Below are 20,038 nucleotides of genomic sequence, written 5' to 3' on the forward strand. Positions count from 1 at the left end.
CGGCTGTTCTGACTTGATAATTCCAATTTTTTTTTATATTTTTAATAAAACTATTACGTGCCAATCACAAGATAAATGACTGTTACGTCCGATATTGCACTAGTGTGCACGCTCCCATGATCATGTTTTATCGTACCAAAGAATCGTATCATTTCAATTGATTTTATAACTGGACTAAAAATCCCTATAAACGATGGAACAATGTTGGGCAAATTCTAAAGTGTGTATGCACTCACGACCAAGTGTAGGCAGATCACCATAGAGTATACAGAGTGACGATCTTTTCAGCAGTTGGTTAAGACAGATGAAGAGCCCCGATCTGAAGGTAAATCGTGCAAAATCATGTAAGTATATTAGCATGAATCGGCATGCTGATCGAGACTTACAGTCGTTGGTAAAATCATTAAAAATCAGGAGAAATTTTCTGTAGTGAGTATCCAGCTTAACACTTGCCCAAGAAATGTGTCTGTGTTTCTGTTTTATTAGTGATCACACAGATGCATTTTGCAGCTTTTATAAGTCCCAGTAGTAGTTTTCTGGCTGTGTATCTTTTCAAAACGCAGTTCTAGGGGGGAAGGGTAGCACAACATTATGTGCAATGATTGTGGCAATGAACTATATATCACATAGTTCTTTGCAAATATACATCCAATAGCAGCACTATCCACTATGGTCCTCCTTCTTTTATCATTGGATGTAAATGTAAGTGGCCTAAATATGCATATTTCCTGTACTGCACATGTACACGAAAAATATGTCCATATATAGATTTAGACCTGCAGCCCCTTATGCCTAGAGATGTAGAACAGGAGCAGACAAGTAGAAGTTGACGACAGTAAAGGCCAGATGTGACCTAATGAGACTCATCCACAAACATGCTTCTTAGGAAGTGTATCTTTTGCAGATAGCGGAGGCCTAGTGTAAAGATTATGATGTGACGATAATTATGATACCAGCAGCAATATCTAACAACTTCTCATTGGCTGTTTGTGTATTGATTCTTCTAGCAGATAGAACTTCATTCATTAGTATCAACTGCTGGAGTTTTAGCTATAATCTCAGCATTTATATAACATTACGTTCACATAATTAAATTTGTAGTCCTTGATCTACAGGATATTGATTTTGTAAGCCCATAATTCTTGTTATGCGCTATTGATGATGTAATTGTGTATGTCTGCATTCATATGTTGCTGTTACTGATATTGAGAGTAAGGGAAATGTTTTCCTAATATTAACTACTGAAACAGACAATGGAAAAAGTAAATCTATAAATATTTTAATTAGTTTCAGTTGCAATACTGATATTTGTTTTTATTAAAGCTTTAAAAATTAACTATAAATTGTATAATTCAGTTTTTATATTTTTGAGAACATATTTATTCCAATAAAAAAAAAAATACTCACCCCTGTGATTTCCTTATGAAACTTTGCTTCCAGGCCAGTTATGTTTTGGAAAGTGTTTACGTAGAATCCAATTCGTCTGAGTTATTGAAGAATCACAAAAGGAGGCGTGAAAAACAAAAGAATACACTTGTATATTTTCAATGTATTTTTTTAGACAAAAAATTAGTTCACGCATTATTGGATATTTGTATATTATGTACTAATGAAATTCAAATTTCACATAAAAAATATCTGTGCTGTGTAGATAAAAATCTATTCTTTTTAAATTTTTAATCTACTGACATTAATGTTTTAAACTAGATGTCCATGTAGCTCCATTATGGAACAGGATTATCTGTAGTACCAGTACCAGAAAGCTTATACTAGGAGTTCACTATACAATCAGCTTTCTGTCTTCCACAATGATTAAGTCAGCTGGGGCTGTCTGCTAGATGTTGCAGATAGCTCCTGGCAGCTCATGGCAGCTACAAGTGTGAAGGAGTGTGGGAGCCTGGTGCCCTCCCCTACCACCGGTCACTTAGGTCCCATATTTTGGCCTCCCTTTTACCAGCTATTGGTGGCCCTAATTCTAAGGTCACTTTAATAAAGGAGAAAAGAGTCATTTGTTGGTGTTTTACCAGAAGAGGGAGTCCACTGTTAGACTTCCTGGATAGGAAACACTAAAAGAGAGTCTACAGTATCTCAGCCTCCCTAAGCTAGGTAGATAAGAGACTCTAGTGTCAAAAGATACTTGGTGTAGACATGTCACACAGTACCTGGACCATAAAGATGGTAATTCCTCTTGTAAATCTGTATTGAAATCTTCAAAGACTTTCTGGGCCTTCTGAAACTCTTCTTCTGCCTAAAATAAATTAACAAGTAATTACTGAATATAATTCAACATCCAAAAATGTTAATTTATCTACAATTTACAATTCATTTTAAGTTGGTTACTCTCTTTTTGCTTGTAGTAATATCACACAGTCACTAGGTGGTGACCTGATAGTGCCACAGTATATTGTGGGATAGATTAACATTCCGTTTACAACACTAGGGCATTAGGGGTGATTAAGACCAGTGCACTATCTGCATATAGTTTGTGTGTTCTCCCCGTGCTTGCAAGGGTTTCGTTCAGGTGCTACAATTTAATCTCACAATCCGTAAATAAGATATTCTCTGTATATTCACTTACTGACATATGTTTGTATCCACTGTTATTCTACCTATTCTACCTGTTTCCAACCTTTCTTTTCCACAGAACCAAAACCTGATATTTTTTCTGGGTTGTGCATCTTATACTATGAAATATTAATTAATATATTAGACACATTTTGTGAGGATTCAGACACTCAATAACTGTATTAAAGAATTATTCTTCAAAGAGCAACCAACATGAGTCAAAAAAGATTCACAATGACAGCTACAAACATTTTCTCTCAATTCCTATAATCAGCACTCTGCTAAGAGTAGTAATCTAGCTAGTCACCTTACCTGGGCTAATGCACAGCTTTCCCTACTTTGCAGCCAGTCCTACAGTGAAAAGTTCAAGTCAATCAGAACATTTATCTCACCTGTTTGTAGTGTTTAAAAAGTCCTCCAGTTCTACCAAACGTTTTGTTTGGATTTCTCTGATTGTGCTTTGAAAAAACTTGTTTTGTTGCACTGTACTTCATAATTCTACCTTCTCCACTCTTTTGACCTTGGCTTTGACCCTCACTATTCTATTTTCTCCAATCATTTAACTTCAGTTTGTACCTTACGACCAGTTCTCTCAGGACTAAGCGGCTTGGCTGGACGTGTCTCTGATAGCTACCCACCCAAGTGGTTCTTTCCTTGGAGTTGCCAGCACCGTGATACATTGCTCACAGCATCTCTCCTTTCTCTCTCTTCTGAGGGATTGAATGGCCAAAGTTCTAGCTTCAATGTCCTTAATCAACTGTCCTGAATCATATACACACCAAAAATTCAGTGCTCCCTATGGGAGGTTGTGCTATCTTCAAATTAAATATATGTACACAATAATGGCAAAAATCTAAAGTGCACTGTTTCCTATTCTGTGATATTTGTATTTTATATATGTGAATATCACAATTAACAAAAGTTTTTAGCATTTGACTTTTATAAAGGAGTACCACAATTAGTATTGGTAATTGTCCTGAATGATATACTGCTCCAGATTTGATAATACATTATGCCTTTAATCTGTCTCTTAACTGCTAACATTGGTTTTGTTATATAAAACCCCACAGAAATTAGCTAAATTAAAACTACTGTATTTACAGACATTCTTACTTTTACTTGTCAAGTGAGGTTACTAGGAGAGAAAAACAAACAATGAAATGTAGTAAATATGTAATAGCTAATTGTGTTAGTATATTACCCATCAAGTATTGAAAATATGACCACTTTGAAGGTAATTTGTCAAAGCAGATATACCCTTTGGTAGTACCCTCTACTTGTAAATGTTGACTCCTGGCTATTACAGAAATCTACCAGAAGCAGATGAAACCTTGACTGGTTAATGGCAATAACAATTACCAACCCTCAAATTGAGTATATAACCCCTATGGGTTGAAAACTATATTCGCTTGTAGGTTACCATGCTCTATCCCAAGGCACTGATTGTTTATTAAATACATCATTTGTACAAATAAGGATGCTAAAAGCAAACATTATTTCATGACATGAAAATATGAGAAATATATAAAACATGTGTATGATATCTCGTCTTAAATATTTATTTTCTTGAGAATTTGTGAATTACCTTTGTGATCCTCCCTTCATCTCTTCTCTTGGCGTTCTGTAATGCTTCCAAATGATGTCTTGCACTATCATAATCAACAAGCTTTCGGCTCCGCTTGGCAATTCGGTTCTTTAAATAATAATTAAAAAGAGTGTCAGTTCTTCTGGACAGATTTATTAGCAACAATTCGTTAAAGTGGGTATCATGAAATTAAAAATAAAATTGAACTATAGACTTCATTCATTATTTCTAATAGCTTTAATTATTTTGATCTGCAGTCCCTCTTGCTGGAGATGTTGGCTCCCTGCTAAAAGGGAACCAACTGCCAGACTCAGAGAATGGTCACTCTAGAGGACACTAGATCCAAAAGAGTTGGGCTTAATCATGACAATTCTGTTTTAAGGCCAGGTGTCTTCCTCTTCTTCATCTGAGAATATTAATACCCATACACCAATGGAAAAAAACAAGTTTGGAACATTTATCTGCTCCTAATTTACTAATCTTTTACATTTTGAAGGCTGGAAACAGTGCCTTCAGTGGGTAGTCTTCAACTGAAATGTAGTTACACAGCACTCCCTCTATTGGCTGCCATCTCTGAATAACTAGCTCTCATTCTTCATGTAATTTATATAAGTTTATGTAAGAGATTGTAGTATAAACAAGTGGTATTATTAGAGCACATGCCAACACACAATCTGCATTTTGCCTAAAAAAAACCATGACATAAATATTTACAGATAAATAGTTAATTCTTTCAAGTAACCACAGAATTTTTTTTGTAAGTGCTCCCCTGTAATTCACTCCAAATAATGTAATGTCATTGGTGTTAGTCAATTAAGTTTGCTTTGTTTTAGGCTTTGTTAAGTTATGTTGCATATGAAGATTATGTATATATACTGTACATATGAGGTTGTGTATTGGACAGGAAGGGGTGGGCCTTTTGGATCTCCCCTCCGGAATGTGGGATCTCTGTGTCACATTATGACATGGACCCCACACTGTTGGTTTCCTGTTATAGTTATAGGGTCTCAGTCATTAAGGAAAGTAAGTAAAAAAAAATAGTTTTCTCTTGGATAGAACCATGTTACAATGCAAGGGGTGCAAATTAGTTTATTATTTTGCACATAAGGAAAACACTGGTTGTTTTTTTCACATAGGAAACAAATACTTCATAGCTTTATTGTTACACTGACATTTGAAGTTTATCTAGGACATTTCCTACTCCAATTATAAATCTGTCCCCACATTTTTAATTTATCTCCCCCTCCAATGAAACATGGTTTTGCCCAGGTGAAAAGTTACTCATTTTCTTTGCTTTACTTTCCTTATTGAATCAGGCCCATAGTGTTACCAGACCAACCTATCATAGCCTTGAGCTTGTGAAGCTTTGGCAGTGGACCCTGCGCTCATTGTCCCCAAACAATGTAATCAGCCTAGGCTATGAGTGCTGGTGCTTAGGTACTGTTTTAATTTCTATTTATTTTAATCTAAGCTAAAATGCCAGCATTGTCAATTTAATGGTATTAACTGGCATCTCTACCACATTACGATGCGCTTATAATGCTTGACCTGCTTAATCATATGATTTTGTAAGTAAGGACAGGGACAGTGTCATGATGTGAGGGTTGGAATGGAGACAAGTAATATGCCACAGACTAAGATTTAGAAAGAGCAAGGTACAGTGTCCTTCAACAGTAATAAAATGAGGCTCCTTTCACATGTATGCTATAAGTTATGTGTTATATTCATGCATACATACCTTTATGTCTGGAAACTGTCCTAAATATGTATCAAGTGTTAACAAGGCTCCATCCACTAATTTTTGGTGAAAATCTTCCCAGAGTGCATCACATTTCTGTAATGACAATATAAGAAATGATACATGAAAAAAAAAAGAGCCAGTAAATAGTGAGTGAAAGTACGTTTAACTGAACAACTTCATACCTGTGCAAGCAATCAGCACTAATATCAATTATTTTAATATTGTAAACAGCTATTATATCATTATTATCAGGGCTCTTTTAAATAAAAAAAAATCTACCTAGTAGAAAAACTGGAAAAGGGGGTGGGATACAAATGAATCTAAAAATAAAGTGATCACCTCATTTTGCTGAGGGTTTTTTCCAGTATCCCAAGATAGCTGTCAGTTGATGTTAGTTGCCATCTATATTATACCACTGATGATGTATTGTGTAATACTTAAGCAAAATTAGAATATTCCATGTTCTTGAACACTTACTTCTCCTACCAGTTTAACATCATCTCTTCCATACCATTCAGGTTCATAAACTTCATGAAGAGATTCTGTAAGCTTTAAAGAGGCCTCTTGCATGCCTAAAATAAATAAACAAATACATTGATTAAATAAATAAATAAATAAATAATTACTTCTACTGTAATCCATAAGATCCATCACATCAAACACCATGGACCACTCTCACATTTTTGGCCACTTCCTTTGTAACTGGTTAACTTGTTGACAATTGATTTTACCATGATTTTACTGCAACAAATATACAAAATAAATATTACAGTTATGATTATATAACCGACCAAATATAAACAAAAACAAAACTTGGCTGATAGTCAGAGAAACCATTTATTTAGTCAAATGAAAAAATTATGGATACAGGATCATGTACTGCAAAAAGCTGCAGTCTTTTTGTGATGTTGTGTGACTGTTTTGCGCTATCCTTACACATTTAAGTGTCTGGCTTATGCCAAGATGCTGGGAATGTGGGTGTGTATACTCATGGGAGTATTTTGGCTTGACCACCGCATTCCTTGCTGAATGTTGGCAAGGCGCAGAGAAGTGCCTCACTTTGTGCTGTTTGGTAAGAAATTTATATGAGTTTCAAAGAGAGAATATTCTGGCAGATCAGTTTCGACTGAGTTTCTTTTCCTCTGGTAAAATGACCTGATACTTCCATGTTCTCGTGGTTATTGGAAATGATCAACCAATTCTTTCAACCGGATTCCTTTTAAACTAACCAGGTACACATTGTACTAGAAATTGTATTTTATTGGGACTGACTGTTAGGAACCCCTCTAGCCGGTACAGCACAACCCGGAGTCTGCTCTGCCAGTCAGGTGTTCACTGGAGCCCCTAGTGGTGGGGACAGACTTGGCCGCAGACTAGCAGAGGGTCATGAAGTACGTACCGGCTGGGGAGAACCCAAGAAAGCGGAGTGAAGTCCAAGCAAGGGTCAAGGCCGGCAGCAGACAGCGAATCCAATAGACAAGCCAAGGTCAGAGGTCACAGGCACAGTAGCAAGGTCAAGATACAGGCAAGAAAGGTCAGGGTCACGAGCAAACAGGCAGGGTCAAAATCCAAACAAGGGGGTCATACACGGGAAATCCAATAGAGTGTCCACGGGACAGGGACAGGATCAAAGGCAGGTACTAGGATCAAGCAGGTCAGCAGTACTGTGGCAGAGAAGCTATAACCGGCAGTGAGGCTTCAGACCTCACTGCCTTAAATACTATAGGTAGCCAATCAGAGCACACTCAGAATAACACCCAGCCCCTGCCAGATAAATTAACCCACAGGTGGAGTGCTGCACGCACGCGCCTGGCTACTCTCACTTGCCAGGACACGGCGCTGGGGAAGTCTAGCGTCCGACTGTTGCCTTGGCTATGGTCGGGACCCAGGCGGAAATGACGTCCCGGTCGTCAAGGTGACGGCCAGGACGCCAGAGGGAGCCAGAAGCGAGCAGCGGCGGCTGTGAGTACCGCCGCGGCTCGTGACACTGACACTAAATTAATAGAAACATTAACAGGTACAAAGGCACTGCATGTAATAATGACAAACCCATATCATGAATTTGGGATAGAGTAAGAGACCATGCAAGAGATGGGTGTGTGGCCACACGTCACTGGGACATGTCAGTCCCCCAAAATATGTCCTGCACTTGGGAAGTGCTGAGCCTTCCACTACCCCAACAACACCCCTTCCATGCTTTATGTAATTTATCTTTAGTAAAGTTTTTAAGGCAGTTTCAACAGAGATTCACAAGAACAGATAAGTGGATAACAAAACCACCTCATTAATAAAAAAATGCCATAATAACACATTCAAATAAATGTTACAATAGAAGAAGAAGGAAAAGAGAAAAAGGAAAAGGCAGAGACGGGGATAAAGGAGAGGAAGGTAAGGGGGGGCAATGTTTCCTAGTACAGATTGTGTAAATAAACAATTCAAGTCCTAGCAAGGAGAGTAGGTGAGAGAACTGGTTTGTTCAAATGATTACATTTATCGGAGTCTTGGAATTTGAGCCATGGGCCCCAAATGGAGTAATATTCAGTAAATTTATCAGCAGATGAGAGTAAAAGCTCGTTCAGAACTCTATAAAACTCCAATCTCTGGAACCACTCCCGGATGGTTGGGGGGTTAGAAGATCTCCAATGGGTTGGAATCACTGCTTTCGCAGCCGAAACCAGATAACGTAAAATGTTTTTTTTAAACCTGGAAATTATGACGTCGATCTTGTTGAGAAGCCAGAAGGCGGAACGATCAGGAACCACATCTCCTAATATTTCAACTGAGACCTTCATGACCTTGGACCAGAAAGGTCGGAGTGCTTCACAATCCCACCAGATATGCATAGTAGTGCCCCGGGCATTCTGGCATCTCCAACAGGAGTCAGAAACACCCCAGTAAAAGTTTGCTGGTTGGGCTTGGCACCTATACCATCTTTTTAGAACCTTGTAGTGAGTTTCTATTACAGAGACACTAGCAGAACAAGCATGTGTGGTCTCAAAAATGGCTGACCAGTCTGCTTTACAGACCTGCTCTCCCAGATCTTGCTGCCAAGCAGTGGTGAATTTGGGTAAGGAGCTAAAAAGGTTTTCTATAAGTAGTTTGTAGATGTTGGAGAACAGGTGGGGAAGACAAGCATCAGCTAGACACCACGTTTCAAACACTGTGAGGGCTCTAGTTATATCATTACGAGGTAATCCCGAGGTCAGGAAGTGCTTGATCTGGAAGTATCTCCATATTTCCAATCCCGGAAGCTCCCACTTGGCCTGGATCTCAAGAAAAGAGGACACACCTGTGGAATTTATTAGCTGGCCGACAAGTGTAATCCCAGCGCGCATCCATGTCTTAAAGGGACCAGTTTGTATGCCCGGGGGGAAAAGAGGATTATCAGATAAGAGGGTCAGTGGTGAAATAATAGAGGAGAGGTGTGGAAGGATCCGAAATCTGGACCATACTAAAATGGTAGGACCAATTATGGGGTGTCTGATGATAGGTAGTTTGCTTAACCATGGAGTATATAGAGGTGAGGAAGGAAGGTGTGATCCTTCAATAATGATCCACTGCTTCTCACTATTAGCGTTTGACGACTCCAGGATCCTTCCCAACATCACCGCGTTATGGTATGAGGGGAAGTGTGGAAGTTGGAGTCCCCCTATGTGTCTACGTCGATATAAAACGTCATCCCATCCATGCTTTAAGTAGAGATGTTCACTGACTTTCGTGTTTTGGTTTTGGTTTTGGATCTGGATTAAGTTTGTGTTTTCGTTTTTATTTTGGCAAAACCGTCCTGGCGTATTTTGGTTTTGGATCTATATTTTTTAGAAAAATAGCTAAAATATGCTAAAATCACATCATTTTGCTCTTTTTTGTTCCTACATTATTAATTAATTAATTATTAATTAATTTCCAGTTATTTCCAGTCAATTTTGGTCACCTCACAGGTCACAATATTATCTTCATCCACTTTCAGACAAAGACTGCAGCGAGCTGGCTGGATGCTCAGCGACAGAGCAATGACACAAACACACGGCATTTCATAGCACATCTAGGAAACATTGTCACACAGCAGTGGCAAAAAAGAGAAGAGGTGCAAGATAGAATTGTCCTTGAGGCCTCCCACCCACTCTTATGTAAGATATTGAAAAGGACATGTACAGTTTAACAAAGCAAGCACTCCTGCAACAAGCAGTGCCACTTTTGTGGCTGAAGTGTTTGGTTTGTTTGGGCCCCCACAAAACAAGCTACCAATAGCTTAGCTGCCTTAAACCCAACAGTGCTGTCAATGAACTCTACATTATTAAACCATGTCTGCTCATGCTTCTCCTCTGTGGATACCTCACTCTCATCCCTGAAGAACTGCCAAACATATGTAGATACAGGAATGGATATTACAACTGGAGTGGCATTACATCTGCTTCAGACAGACTGTGTGACGCGGAAAGTGTAGGTAGTATGTAATCCATCATGTTGGAATACGCTGCATTGAACAGATTTAAACCAATATATAGATGTAGATGAGGGGACCGTACTTAAATTAAAACACGATCCACTGGATAAGATAACGGATTTAAGAGAGCTTGTACACGAGAGATAAACTGCGCTCCAGAAGAATAATACAGAGGAGGCCCTAAGGCAGGATGATAAATATGTCCAGTTTAAAGAACAGACCTAAGAAACCAAATGAGTTTGTCACCGGCCCCTGCAGACAAAGATTTGGAAAATAAAGACGAGGAGATCGCCGTCACCCAGAGCACCCCTATAACACAGTTGGAGATGGTAACCCAGTGAAAAACAAACTATGTGGTCACATGTACGAGAGAGAAGCAAATGAAAGGATGATTGAAAACAAACTTTAGCACTTATATCACATGTAGGTAACATTGGCACAAAGCGGTAGCTGAAAAAAAGTGGTGCAAGATGGAATTGTCCTTAGGACTCTCACACCTACCCTTATAATGGATCTTAAAAAGGACAAATACACTTTAACAAACTTTGCACTTCAGCGACAAGGAGTGCCACTTATGTGGCTGAATGCTTGCTTTGTTTGGGCCCCCCACAAAACAACCTAACAATGAGCTTAATCATCTTTTCCTCAATTTTAGAAAGTAGCCTCCTACACCAATTGCTGACAAGGTTCTCAGCTGTGCTGAAAACTCTTTCCGAGTACACAATGAAGGGTGGTCAGCTTAAGTATTGCAAAGGGAGATTGTACATGGGTCTCCAAATTGCCTTTTTTTCTCCCAGTATGTAAAGTCTGACATGTCTAACTTTAGGCTGTCATTAAAATAATCCTCCATCAATATTAGGATGTTGATAGTAGGATCAGTTTTCAATACGGCAAAGCTTCCACAATTTTTGGGCAATTCTTTCAGACCAGACCAGATGTCAAAATGTTCTGCTGAATCATCTGCATCATTCTTGGGTCTCTTAGGAAAGCTTAGTTTTTTCCTAGCAGCAGTATTCTGAGAAACTGAAGGAGGGGATGCTGTCATGTCAGGTACCACTTCAGGTGTCAACTCGCTCACTAGGAGCTCATTGCATCTCTTGTGATCTGGGACAGTTGAAAAGAAAGAGAAGACATAGCTCTTAACCTAGGATCAAGCATAATCGCCATAATGTAGTGATCCGATTTCCAGAAGTTGATATCTCTTTAATCCTTGCGAAGCAATTAAAGTACTTCATCTACAAGTCCGACCTACTTAGCGTAATTTCTTTGTTTCATCTCGTCCTAATTAAGGGAATCACTTTGCTCAAGCTAGCAATGTCTGAACTCACTGCACAGATGACTACTTTGAATCGTTTCAGCACCTTGCACAACATGGAAAGTATTCTCCACTGCGCTGGACTAAAATACCTTCCCTTTTCATTCCCAGTGTCATGGCATGTAGATTAAACATGGATGGCTTTTCCCTGTTCTTCCATCCTCACAAACATATAAAGTGTGGAATTCCACATTGCTACCACCTCTTGCTTCAGTTGGTGTCAGGGCAAAATAAATTGTTCTTGCAGCTGCTGCAATTTCCTACATGCTGTTGCAGAATAGCAAAAATGTCTTGAAATTTTTTGGGCCACAGACAGCATCTCCGGCACGTCCCTTTCATTTTTCAAAAAGCCCTGCAACACCAAGTTGATTGTGAACAAAACAGGGAATGTTATGGATTTAACCCAACTGTAATGGTCTCACAATATTACTGGCATTATCATAAATTACATATCCTCAGGAGAGTCTAAACGGGATAAGTCATGTTGCATTGATATTCCTTAGTTTTCAAACAGGTTGTCATCCGTATGCCTCTTAGTGAAGCCGTTGATACACAGAGTAGCCTGCCTCAGAATAAGCTGGCCTTGTTGGGTACATGCTGCTATTCCTGTTGCTGAAAGCAATTCATCAACACAGTGGGCTGTCACCGTCATATAATCTTTAGTTTGCCCAGTTCTGTTTAAGTGTACAGTGAGTAGAATGGCATTCTGTAGCCCAATAATTACATTTTTACCTTCTGGTAAAGGTGAGGAATAGGTTTTCTAATAAAATGGTGTCGTGATGGAATTTGGTAACGGGGACAGAAGACCTCAAGTAACTGTCTAAGACCAGTTGCATTAATAGTGGATATTGGACGCAGATCTAATACTAGCATAGTCACCATGGCGTCTGTGATCCACTTTGCGACTGGGTGACAGCTTTTATACTTGCCTCCTTTCGCAAAGAATTGTTTAACAGTCAATTGTTGTAAACTACTAGTAGTCTTCTTCTTGGTCTACTTCTGGGTTGAGGATCGACCCCCAGCAGCAGGAGCAGCTGCAGCTGCGGAACTAACACTCAAGAATTGCTCAGAGCAATCCTGGATAGGGGAGAAGTCATTTAGCCTTGGCAACATGGATGCAGGAGTAACTTCAATCACTAGTGAGGATATTGATGAGGAAGGTGTTGTCGGTGTGGCTTTACAAACACTGCAAATGGAAGAATTAAATTTGAGGGGGGAATGTACTTTAGTCCAGCGCAGTGGAGAATACTTTCCGTGTTGTGCAATGTGCTGAAACCTCTCTAAATAGTCACCTGTGAAGTGAGTTCAGACACTGTTAGCTTGAGTCAAGTGATTCCCCTAAGTAGACTTTTGGAAAAACAGCTAGAGAAATTGAAGGAGGAGATGAAACTAAGCAATTCCGTTAACTATATAGGACTTGTACATCAAGTACTTTATTCGCTTCACCAGGATCGGAGAGTTATCAACATCTTGAAATCGGATCACTGCATTTTGCCAATTGTGCAAGAGCCTAGGTTTAAGAGCTATGTCTTCACTTTCTTTTAGACTGACCCAGATCTCAAGGGATCCAATGGGCTCCTGGTCAGGACGCTGACAGCTCAAGTGGTACATGACACGACGACTCATCATCCCTCAGTTTCTTTGGCAACCGCTGATAAGAAAAATCTTAGCTTTCCCATGACAACCAGTGGTGATGCAGATCAGTCAGCACAACATTTTGACATTTAGTCTGTTGTAAAAGAATAGACCAAAAATCGAATGAACTAAAAATTTCACGGGGAAGACTGTTACCGGCAGTTACATCAAAGTACAGAGACTTTTGTAATGGTGGTTTCCAGCAGGAAAATAAGTATTGTGTGAGGATGATGTACACACTGATGAGGGGGAAGATGATAGGGATGATGATAGTGTAGATTGCAGGTGCTGGGATCTAGCTGAGAAAAGGGAGCTAGCTGATGCTGGTATGCTTGTTAGTATTTTGAGTAGAATGTCAATTTTTTTGATTGTTTTTCTACAGTAAACTTTCACCTTTATTAGAGGGGTGTTTTTATCTTTAAAAAGATAAAAAAAATGTTTTTTATATCTTTGTTTCCCTGACTTAAAACCACTATGCACTTGAACATAGGCTTTAGCACATGACATAGAGGGATTAGTATCATCATGACTGAGACTGGAGAGTGACAAGAACAATGTGACTGAAGACTGGAGAGTGACAAGAACACTGCTACCCCTGTTTCTGTGTGACCAATGGCACTGAGAGTGGAGAGTGACAAGAAAAATGTTACTGAAGACTGGAGAGTGACAAGAACAATGTGACTGGAGGCTGGAGAGTGACAAGGACACAACCACCCCTCCTGTTTCTGTGTGAGCTATTGCACAGTAGATTGTCACTGGAGACTTTTAAGAATATTGCCAGCCCTATTATTTGAATTTCTGTTTCAGCAGTAAACACTGCCATCTCTCCTATTTCTGGGTGAATTATGACACAGTAGAATGTGACTGGAGACTTTTAATAACACTGCCAGCCCTATTATTTGAATTTCTATTTCAGCACTGAACTGTCGAAGTCAGCAAATTGGATAAAGTCATTTAAATTAATATCGAGCATACTTGGTTGTCTTTGTCTGAAAAGATGCGTATTGCACGCTACGGCGTGGAAGGGAGTACGCAGCCGCAACACGTGGCAATAGCAGTTTTTCCGCTTTTACACATATTCGCACCTTCACACACATTTGTAAATAGCACACATTAATGATAGTCGCAACACATAGTTATTTATGTCAGAATATAGTAGTGTTTATGTGTAATATTATAAGTTATATGCATATTAGTAATACATATGGTACAGGTTAAAGGAAATGTGTTATGTCTGGTATCATATTAATCCCCTTTACATCAGCAGCTGTCCGGTGCAATCGGTGTAGAGATCGCACATTGCATACTCTAGGTATTGATGTTAGGAAATAAACCTTTAATATGATGATGACTATAAAATGCTAATGGACTAGTTGTAACTGGAGTCTTGGCGGGAAGAAAGGAGCACATCCCCTGGAGAGATGACCCCCACCTTTGGATTCTTTAGTTTGAACTAGCCTATGATCTGCAACCCCCTGGACTTTCCTGAAGCCTGGACCAATAGAAGCAAGCCACACCATCTGCATTGTTTTACTGTATTTCTGTTTGCATATAAGCAGGAGCTTTTCATCTAGTGTTTAGTCATATTGACCACAGACTTCAGACCTGAATGATTGTTCACTGGATCCAGAGCGCCTGCGATAAGTAACGGCTGTACTTATTATTATTTCGCTTGAATTATTCTGCTACTTTTTGAGAATAAATATTTGTGTGTTTGAAACACAAATCGAGATTCAACAATCGTTATTGGATAGCGACAAAACGTGCATAACAGAACAATACCACCTCTCCTATTTTTGGCTGAGATATATCTCTGTAGAATGTCACTGGAGACTTTGAAGAACACTGCCACCCTTCCTCTTTCTGTTTAAGCTATGACGAAACTCAACTACACTGGAGACTGCCAATAACCCTGCTACCCCTCTGTGTCTCTCTGTGAAATGGCGCATGATCTCTGTGGAAGGCGGCACTTATAGAATCCAAAACTTGCGAGATCCCACGATGCAACAATTACATTTTGCCTCGCTTTCAGTTCTGAGGGCGTGCTAAGTTCGGGTGGGTTCGGTTTTCCAAAAACCATGCCCGATCATCTCTAGCTTCAAGCACCTGCTGCTGGTACATGTAGCATTTGTGGAGTATCACTGAAGGGGACATATCTCACAACTGTCCCCAAATTGGGACAAAAGTTCTGATAATCAGCCCCTCAAATTTGCCCTTTCTAAATTGGGAAAGTTGGGAGGTATGCTTTTGTGTCTGTGTGTCCTTGTTTGACATGGGTTACTGATGTAATACAAAACATATAAATTTGACCATATGCATTGCAATTGTATTTCCCCTGATATGCCTCTATAAATAAACATAAGAAGGTCATTTACTAAGGCATGCACTTTATGCTGTTCTAGGGGACCTTTACTAATAGGAAGTCTGCTTGCATAGCAAAAATAATATTCCTGCAATCTCAAATTTATCTGAGAAACTTGCAATTCTGGTTAGAGGTGCCTTAAGGTTACAGTATCTTGAGCTCAGAAATGAGAGAATGTTACAGTAGTATTAGTAATAAAATTAATAATAATATATAATAATAATAATAATAATAATAATAATAATAATAATATACTCCTTTGTTAAGAATAAGTAAATAATCTATTTAACCACCAATGAAGTAAGTAACATGTTTAGCTGATAATTACCTCACAATTTTTTGATAAAATGCCAATCAGTACAGTACGAGTTCCAGAATAGTCTGGTTTTGTTTAGTTTGGACAAACTGAAGGTAATCATATGTTGATGCAGTTGTAAATGTTGTTTTATTTTATTTTGTAAGATATATGTAACTCAAAATAAACATATCAATGTTTGTTTTTTCTGGAACCTATTTTGCCTGTGCTCTTGATGCAATTGTGTCCAACTCTATTTGAGCCTCACAACAAGCAGAGGTGTAGTTGTGATAAAGACTGAATATACAGTTACATGCTAGGACAGCACTTTTAGTCCAATTGAACATCACAGAAAATGATACACATAGGTTTTTATTGTTGCTGATCTGTTACAGCTAGCAGAATGTGGTATTGCCATGCAAAAGGCATGGTAGAATAGCTATTAAGCTAAATACATTATTGTGCATAAAAAAGGAAACATTATATGTTTTTGTTTTTTTATATAATGTAGTAATACCCATGCAATAGGTCTAAGCAATTAGCAAATCTATCCAACCATCAGAAGGAAAAGGCAGGAGCGGATTACAGCCAAGTGACCCAGGGTCAGCTGACAGTTGTGATGTCACATCTCATAAAATATTTATATACAGACAGAATGAAATACTGGTGTTTGCCAGCTGATATAGCATCTTGTCAGTCACACAGACACAGATCTGTTACAAAGCAAAATGCAATGGACTGTATATTTAAATCTGAGCCATAGAATCAAGAACTCTTGAAAGCAGTACATACTTATGCAGATGCAGCTATAATGACTGACTTATTTTGCAACAATGTGATTTCAGTGTTTCTAAATTTAAAAATGTGGTGCATGTGTGTACAGTGGGGTGTGAAGGTTCTAATTTAAAATATTTACAATAGTAATAGTTTTACTGAAGCAACTACAGAAGTTCCTGCACAATGGGTCCACTCATTGAATATTATGGGTTCTAGATGAGATAATAAAATAGAAGAAATTCTGGAGAAATTTGCTAGAGACACTCTGATATGAATGAACATTTGTCAGATATTCCCTTTGAATCCTTGTCTTCTCCAGAGGTAATTTTCTTTCTAGACCGATTTATCCTAAAAGGAAGTAGCTGGTAATACTCTATTGTACCTAGTATTTTCTCTATTATACCTAGCAAATCCTTTATTATATCCTGGGCCATCACAGCTATCTTGAAATTATTGGCAGGCATGCAATTCATTTGCTTATGTTTCATTAGACTAAATATTTTATATCTCTCTTAATGGCTTCAACTTCTTAAAAGCTATGCTACTATCTTATTGTGACTGGCAGCTTTGTTTAAATACTTAAGTATCTGTTTCCCCAGAGATATTCTAAATTACCTATTCATCAGCCTGTAAGACACCGGGAATAGAAGACTGGTCGTGCCTCCTCTTGACAGTCATGTTTTTTGTATGTGTTTTATAAACTATGTCAGTTGAGGAGGTATACATATCTTTTTCACCCAGGAAGTCCTTACCAGCCCGTTATCTTATTGTTACAGCTAAAAGCGGTTCACAACTGTCCAAATGCTTTGAAATTTGGCTGATATTTTGAGACTGACTTAAGAACAGTGAAAATCTAGAGTATTTAATTAAGATGTTTAACTTTCTAATAAAATCCTTCTGATGTCATGTACAGGATCTTTTATTACATGAGCTTGACATATAATGGCTTTCATTTTGTTCAGACTTTAGTTCTCATGGTACAAGTCAGGGGCATAACATGCAATAACTGGGACCCATAGCAAAACTTGGGGAAAGCAAAAGATGTTTACAGATGTTTTCATCTGTTCTTCTGAGTATGTGGAGAAGGAAGGGGAGGCGACACCTGCACAGTGAAGCCCCTTTTGGGCTTTCAACTGGAATTGCTTTCAGAGCACATGGGCCAGTATTGGTAGGTGCCTTTTTCCACTGAGCCCCATAAGAGCCACAAACATCAGTTTTGCAGCAGTATTGTCAAATAACAGGAGGCTGCAGTAGTCAGGATTAGAAATGATGAGAGAATGGATAAGAGTTTTGTTAGAATGTTGAGTAATAAAAGGGCATATTCTTGCAATATTTTTAAGGTGGAATTGCCAGTAATGGGAGAGAGTGTCGACGTGAGGCATAAAGCACAGGGTGGAGTCCAAGGTGACACCACGGCAACGGGCTTGAGCAACTGAGGAAATCGTGGTGTTATTGAAAGTGAGGGAACTTTGAGGGGAGGTGGTAATTATGGCAGGAGACAAGATAATAAGCTTTGTTTTTAATATATTGAGCTTTAGGTAGTGTTGGGACATCCATGTGGAGATAGCTGATAGTTGGTTACACAAGATAGTTCAGAAGGGGCGAGGTCAGGGGAAAAGATATAGATCTGGTTGTCATCATCATAGAGGTAGCACTGAAAGCCGAATGAGTGAATTAGTGCCCCCAAAGAGAATAGGTGTTCAATGAAAAACGTAAGGTGCCAAGAACAGAGCCTTGTGGGACCCCAATAGATAGTGGGAGTGGATCCAGATGTAGAAACACTAAAAGAGCAGTTAGATAGGTAGGAAGAGAACTAGGAAAGCACTGTATCACAAAGGTCAAAGGAGTGAATGGTGTGTAGGAGAGGAAGATGATCAACAGTATCAAAAACAGCAGAGAGGTCCAGGAGAATAAGTATGGAGTAATTAGACTTTGCAGTAAGTAGATCATCAATCACTTTTGTGAGAGCAGTTTTAGTGGAATGTTGGGGGTGGAATCCTGATTCCAGAAAGTCAAGAATGAAGTAACCGGAGAGAAAGGGAGACAGATGTTTGCACACTTATTGCTCAAGTAGTTTGGAGGCAAAGTGGAGGAGAAAAATAGGCAGGATTTGGGGAGAGAGGCTGGATCGAGATATAGATTCTTTAGAATTGGAGAGATGAGCCCAAGTTTAAAGGAGGAGGGAAATGTGCCAGTGGAGAGAGACAGGTTGAAAAGGCAAGTTAGAGGTGGGCATGCAGTGGAGGAGAGGGAGCTGAGAAGTTGGGAGGGAATACGGTTGAGGGGACAAGTTGTATGGTGAGATAATGAGATGAGTGTAGAGACTTTGTGTTCAGTTACTGGAGAGAATGGATTAAGGTTGGATTGGGGAGTGCAGATGAAAGTCGGTAGACTGGGTTGAGTGTGTGGACTTTGGAATGAGGAAATATCTTGTTGAATGGTAAAAAAAAATTCTTTGAAGTAGGTGGAAAAATCGTGAGCTGTGAGGGAGGAAGGAGAAGAAGGTTTCGGTGGGCAGAGAAGTGGGTTGAAGGTGGCAAAGAGGGGACATGGGTTAGAAGACTGCGTGGATATTAGAAATTTGAAGAATGTTTGTTTGGCAATTGAAAGTGCAGTGCTGTAAAATGAAAGGATGAATTTATAGTGGAGGAAAATCAGGATAGGTATGAGATTTCCTCCAGTGGCGCTCTGCAGGTTGGGAGCACTTTTACAGGTAGCGGGTCTGTTTGGTGTTCCATGGTTGGGGTTTGGATCATTGGAGACTGTATGTGGTAGCTGGTGATGTGTTGTCTAGGGCTGAAATTACTGTTTTGTTGTAAAAGCAGAGATCTGATTAGGGCAGGACAATGCAGATATAGGAGAAATTAGTTGTTTTATTGAAGATGAGAAGTGGATTGGGTTAAGGGTGCTTAGGTGTCCTTGTGTACATATGGATTTGGGTGCAAGGGAGAGAGAATGAGGTAAGGTGAAGATGAAGGATAGGAGGCTGTGGTCGGGGAGTTGAAATGCTAAGTTTGTGAAATTAGAGAAAACAAGGTCAAGAGAGTGTCCATCACAGTGGGTGGGAGATGAGGTCCACTGGGAGAGACCAAAATAATGTTGAAATAGCCTAGTATGAGAGTAGGTAGGTCAAAGGATAGGAAATAATTGAGGAAAGCTGCAAAGTTGTCAAGAAATTGGGAAGCTGGACCTGGTGGGGGGGGAGGCAATAAATGACAACACTATCATAAATTTAGGAGTCAAGCTGATGCTTTAGGGAGCTGAAGGCTATCCAAATATCTATACATTAATCCCTGAAAATGGACAAATTGGAGAAAAA

At 39.2% G+C, this 20,038-nt stretch overlaps 1 protein-coding gene across 2 annotated transcripts in view; it reads right to left on the reverse strand.

Annotated features, from left to right (window-relative positions):
• LOC142158542 (amphiphysin-like) overlaps positions 1 to 20,038 on the reverse strand; it is a 176,254-nt gene that overhangs the window by 62,746 nt on the left and 93,470 nt on the right. For both annotated transcript variants that reach the window (XM_075212577.1, XM_075212576.1), the window contains exons 4-8: positions 6,369 to 6,463; positions 5,889 to 5,984; positions 4,151 to 4,258; positions 2,163 to 2,248; positions 1,408 to 1,483 (exon numbers count right to left, since the gene is read on the reverse strand). In XM_075212577.1, the coding sequence (XP_075068678.1) occupies positions 1,408 to 1,483; positions 2,163 to 2,248; positions 4,151 to 4,258; positions 5,889 to 5,984; positions 6,369 to 6,463 (461 nt within the window). The remainder of the gene's footprint in view (positions 1 to 1,407; positions 1,484 to 2,162; positions 2,249 to 4,150; positions 4,259 to 5,888; positions 5,985 to 6,368; positions 6,464 to 20,038) is intronic.

This window comes from Mixophyes fleayi, chromosome 5 (assembly GCF_038048845.1).
Source record: "Mixophyes fleayi isolate aMixFle1 chromosome 5, aMixFle1.hap1, whole genome shotgun sequence".
Lineage (NCBI taxonomy): Eukaryota > Metazoa > Chordata > Amphibia > Anura > Limnodynastidae > Mixophyes > Mixophyes fleayi.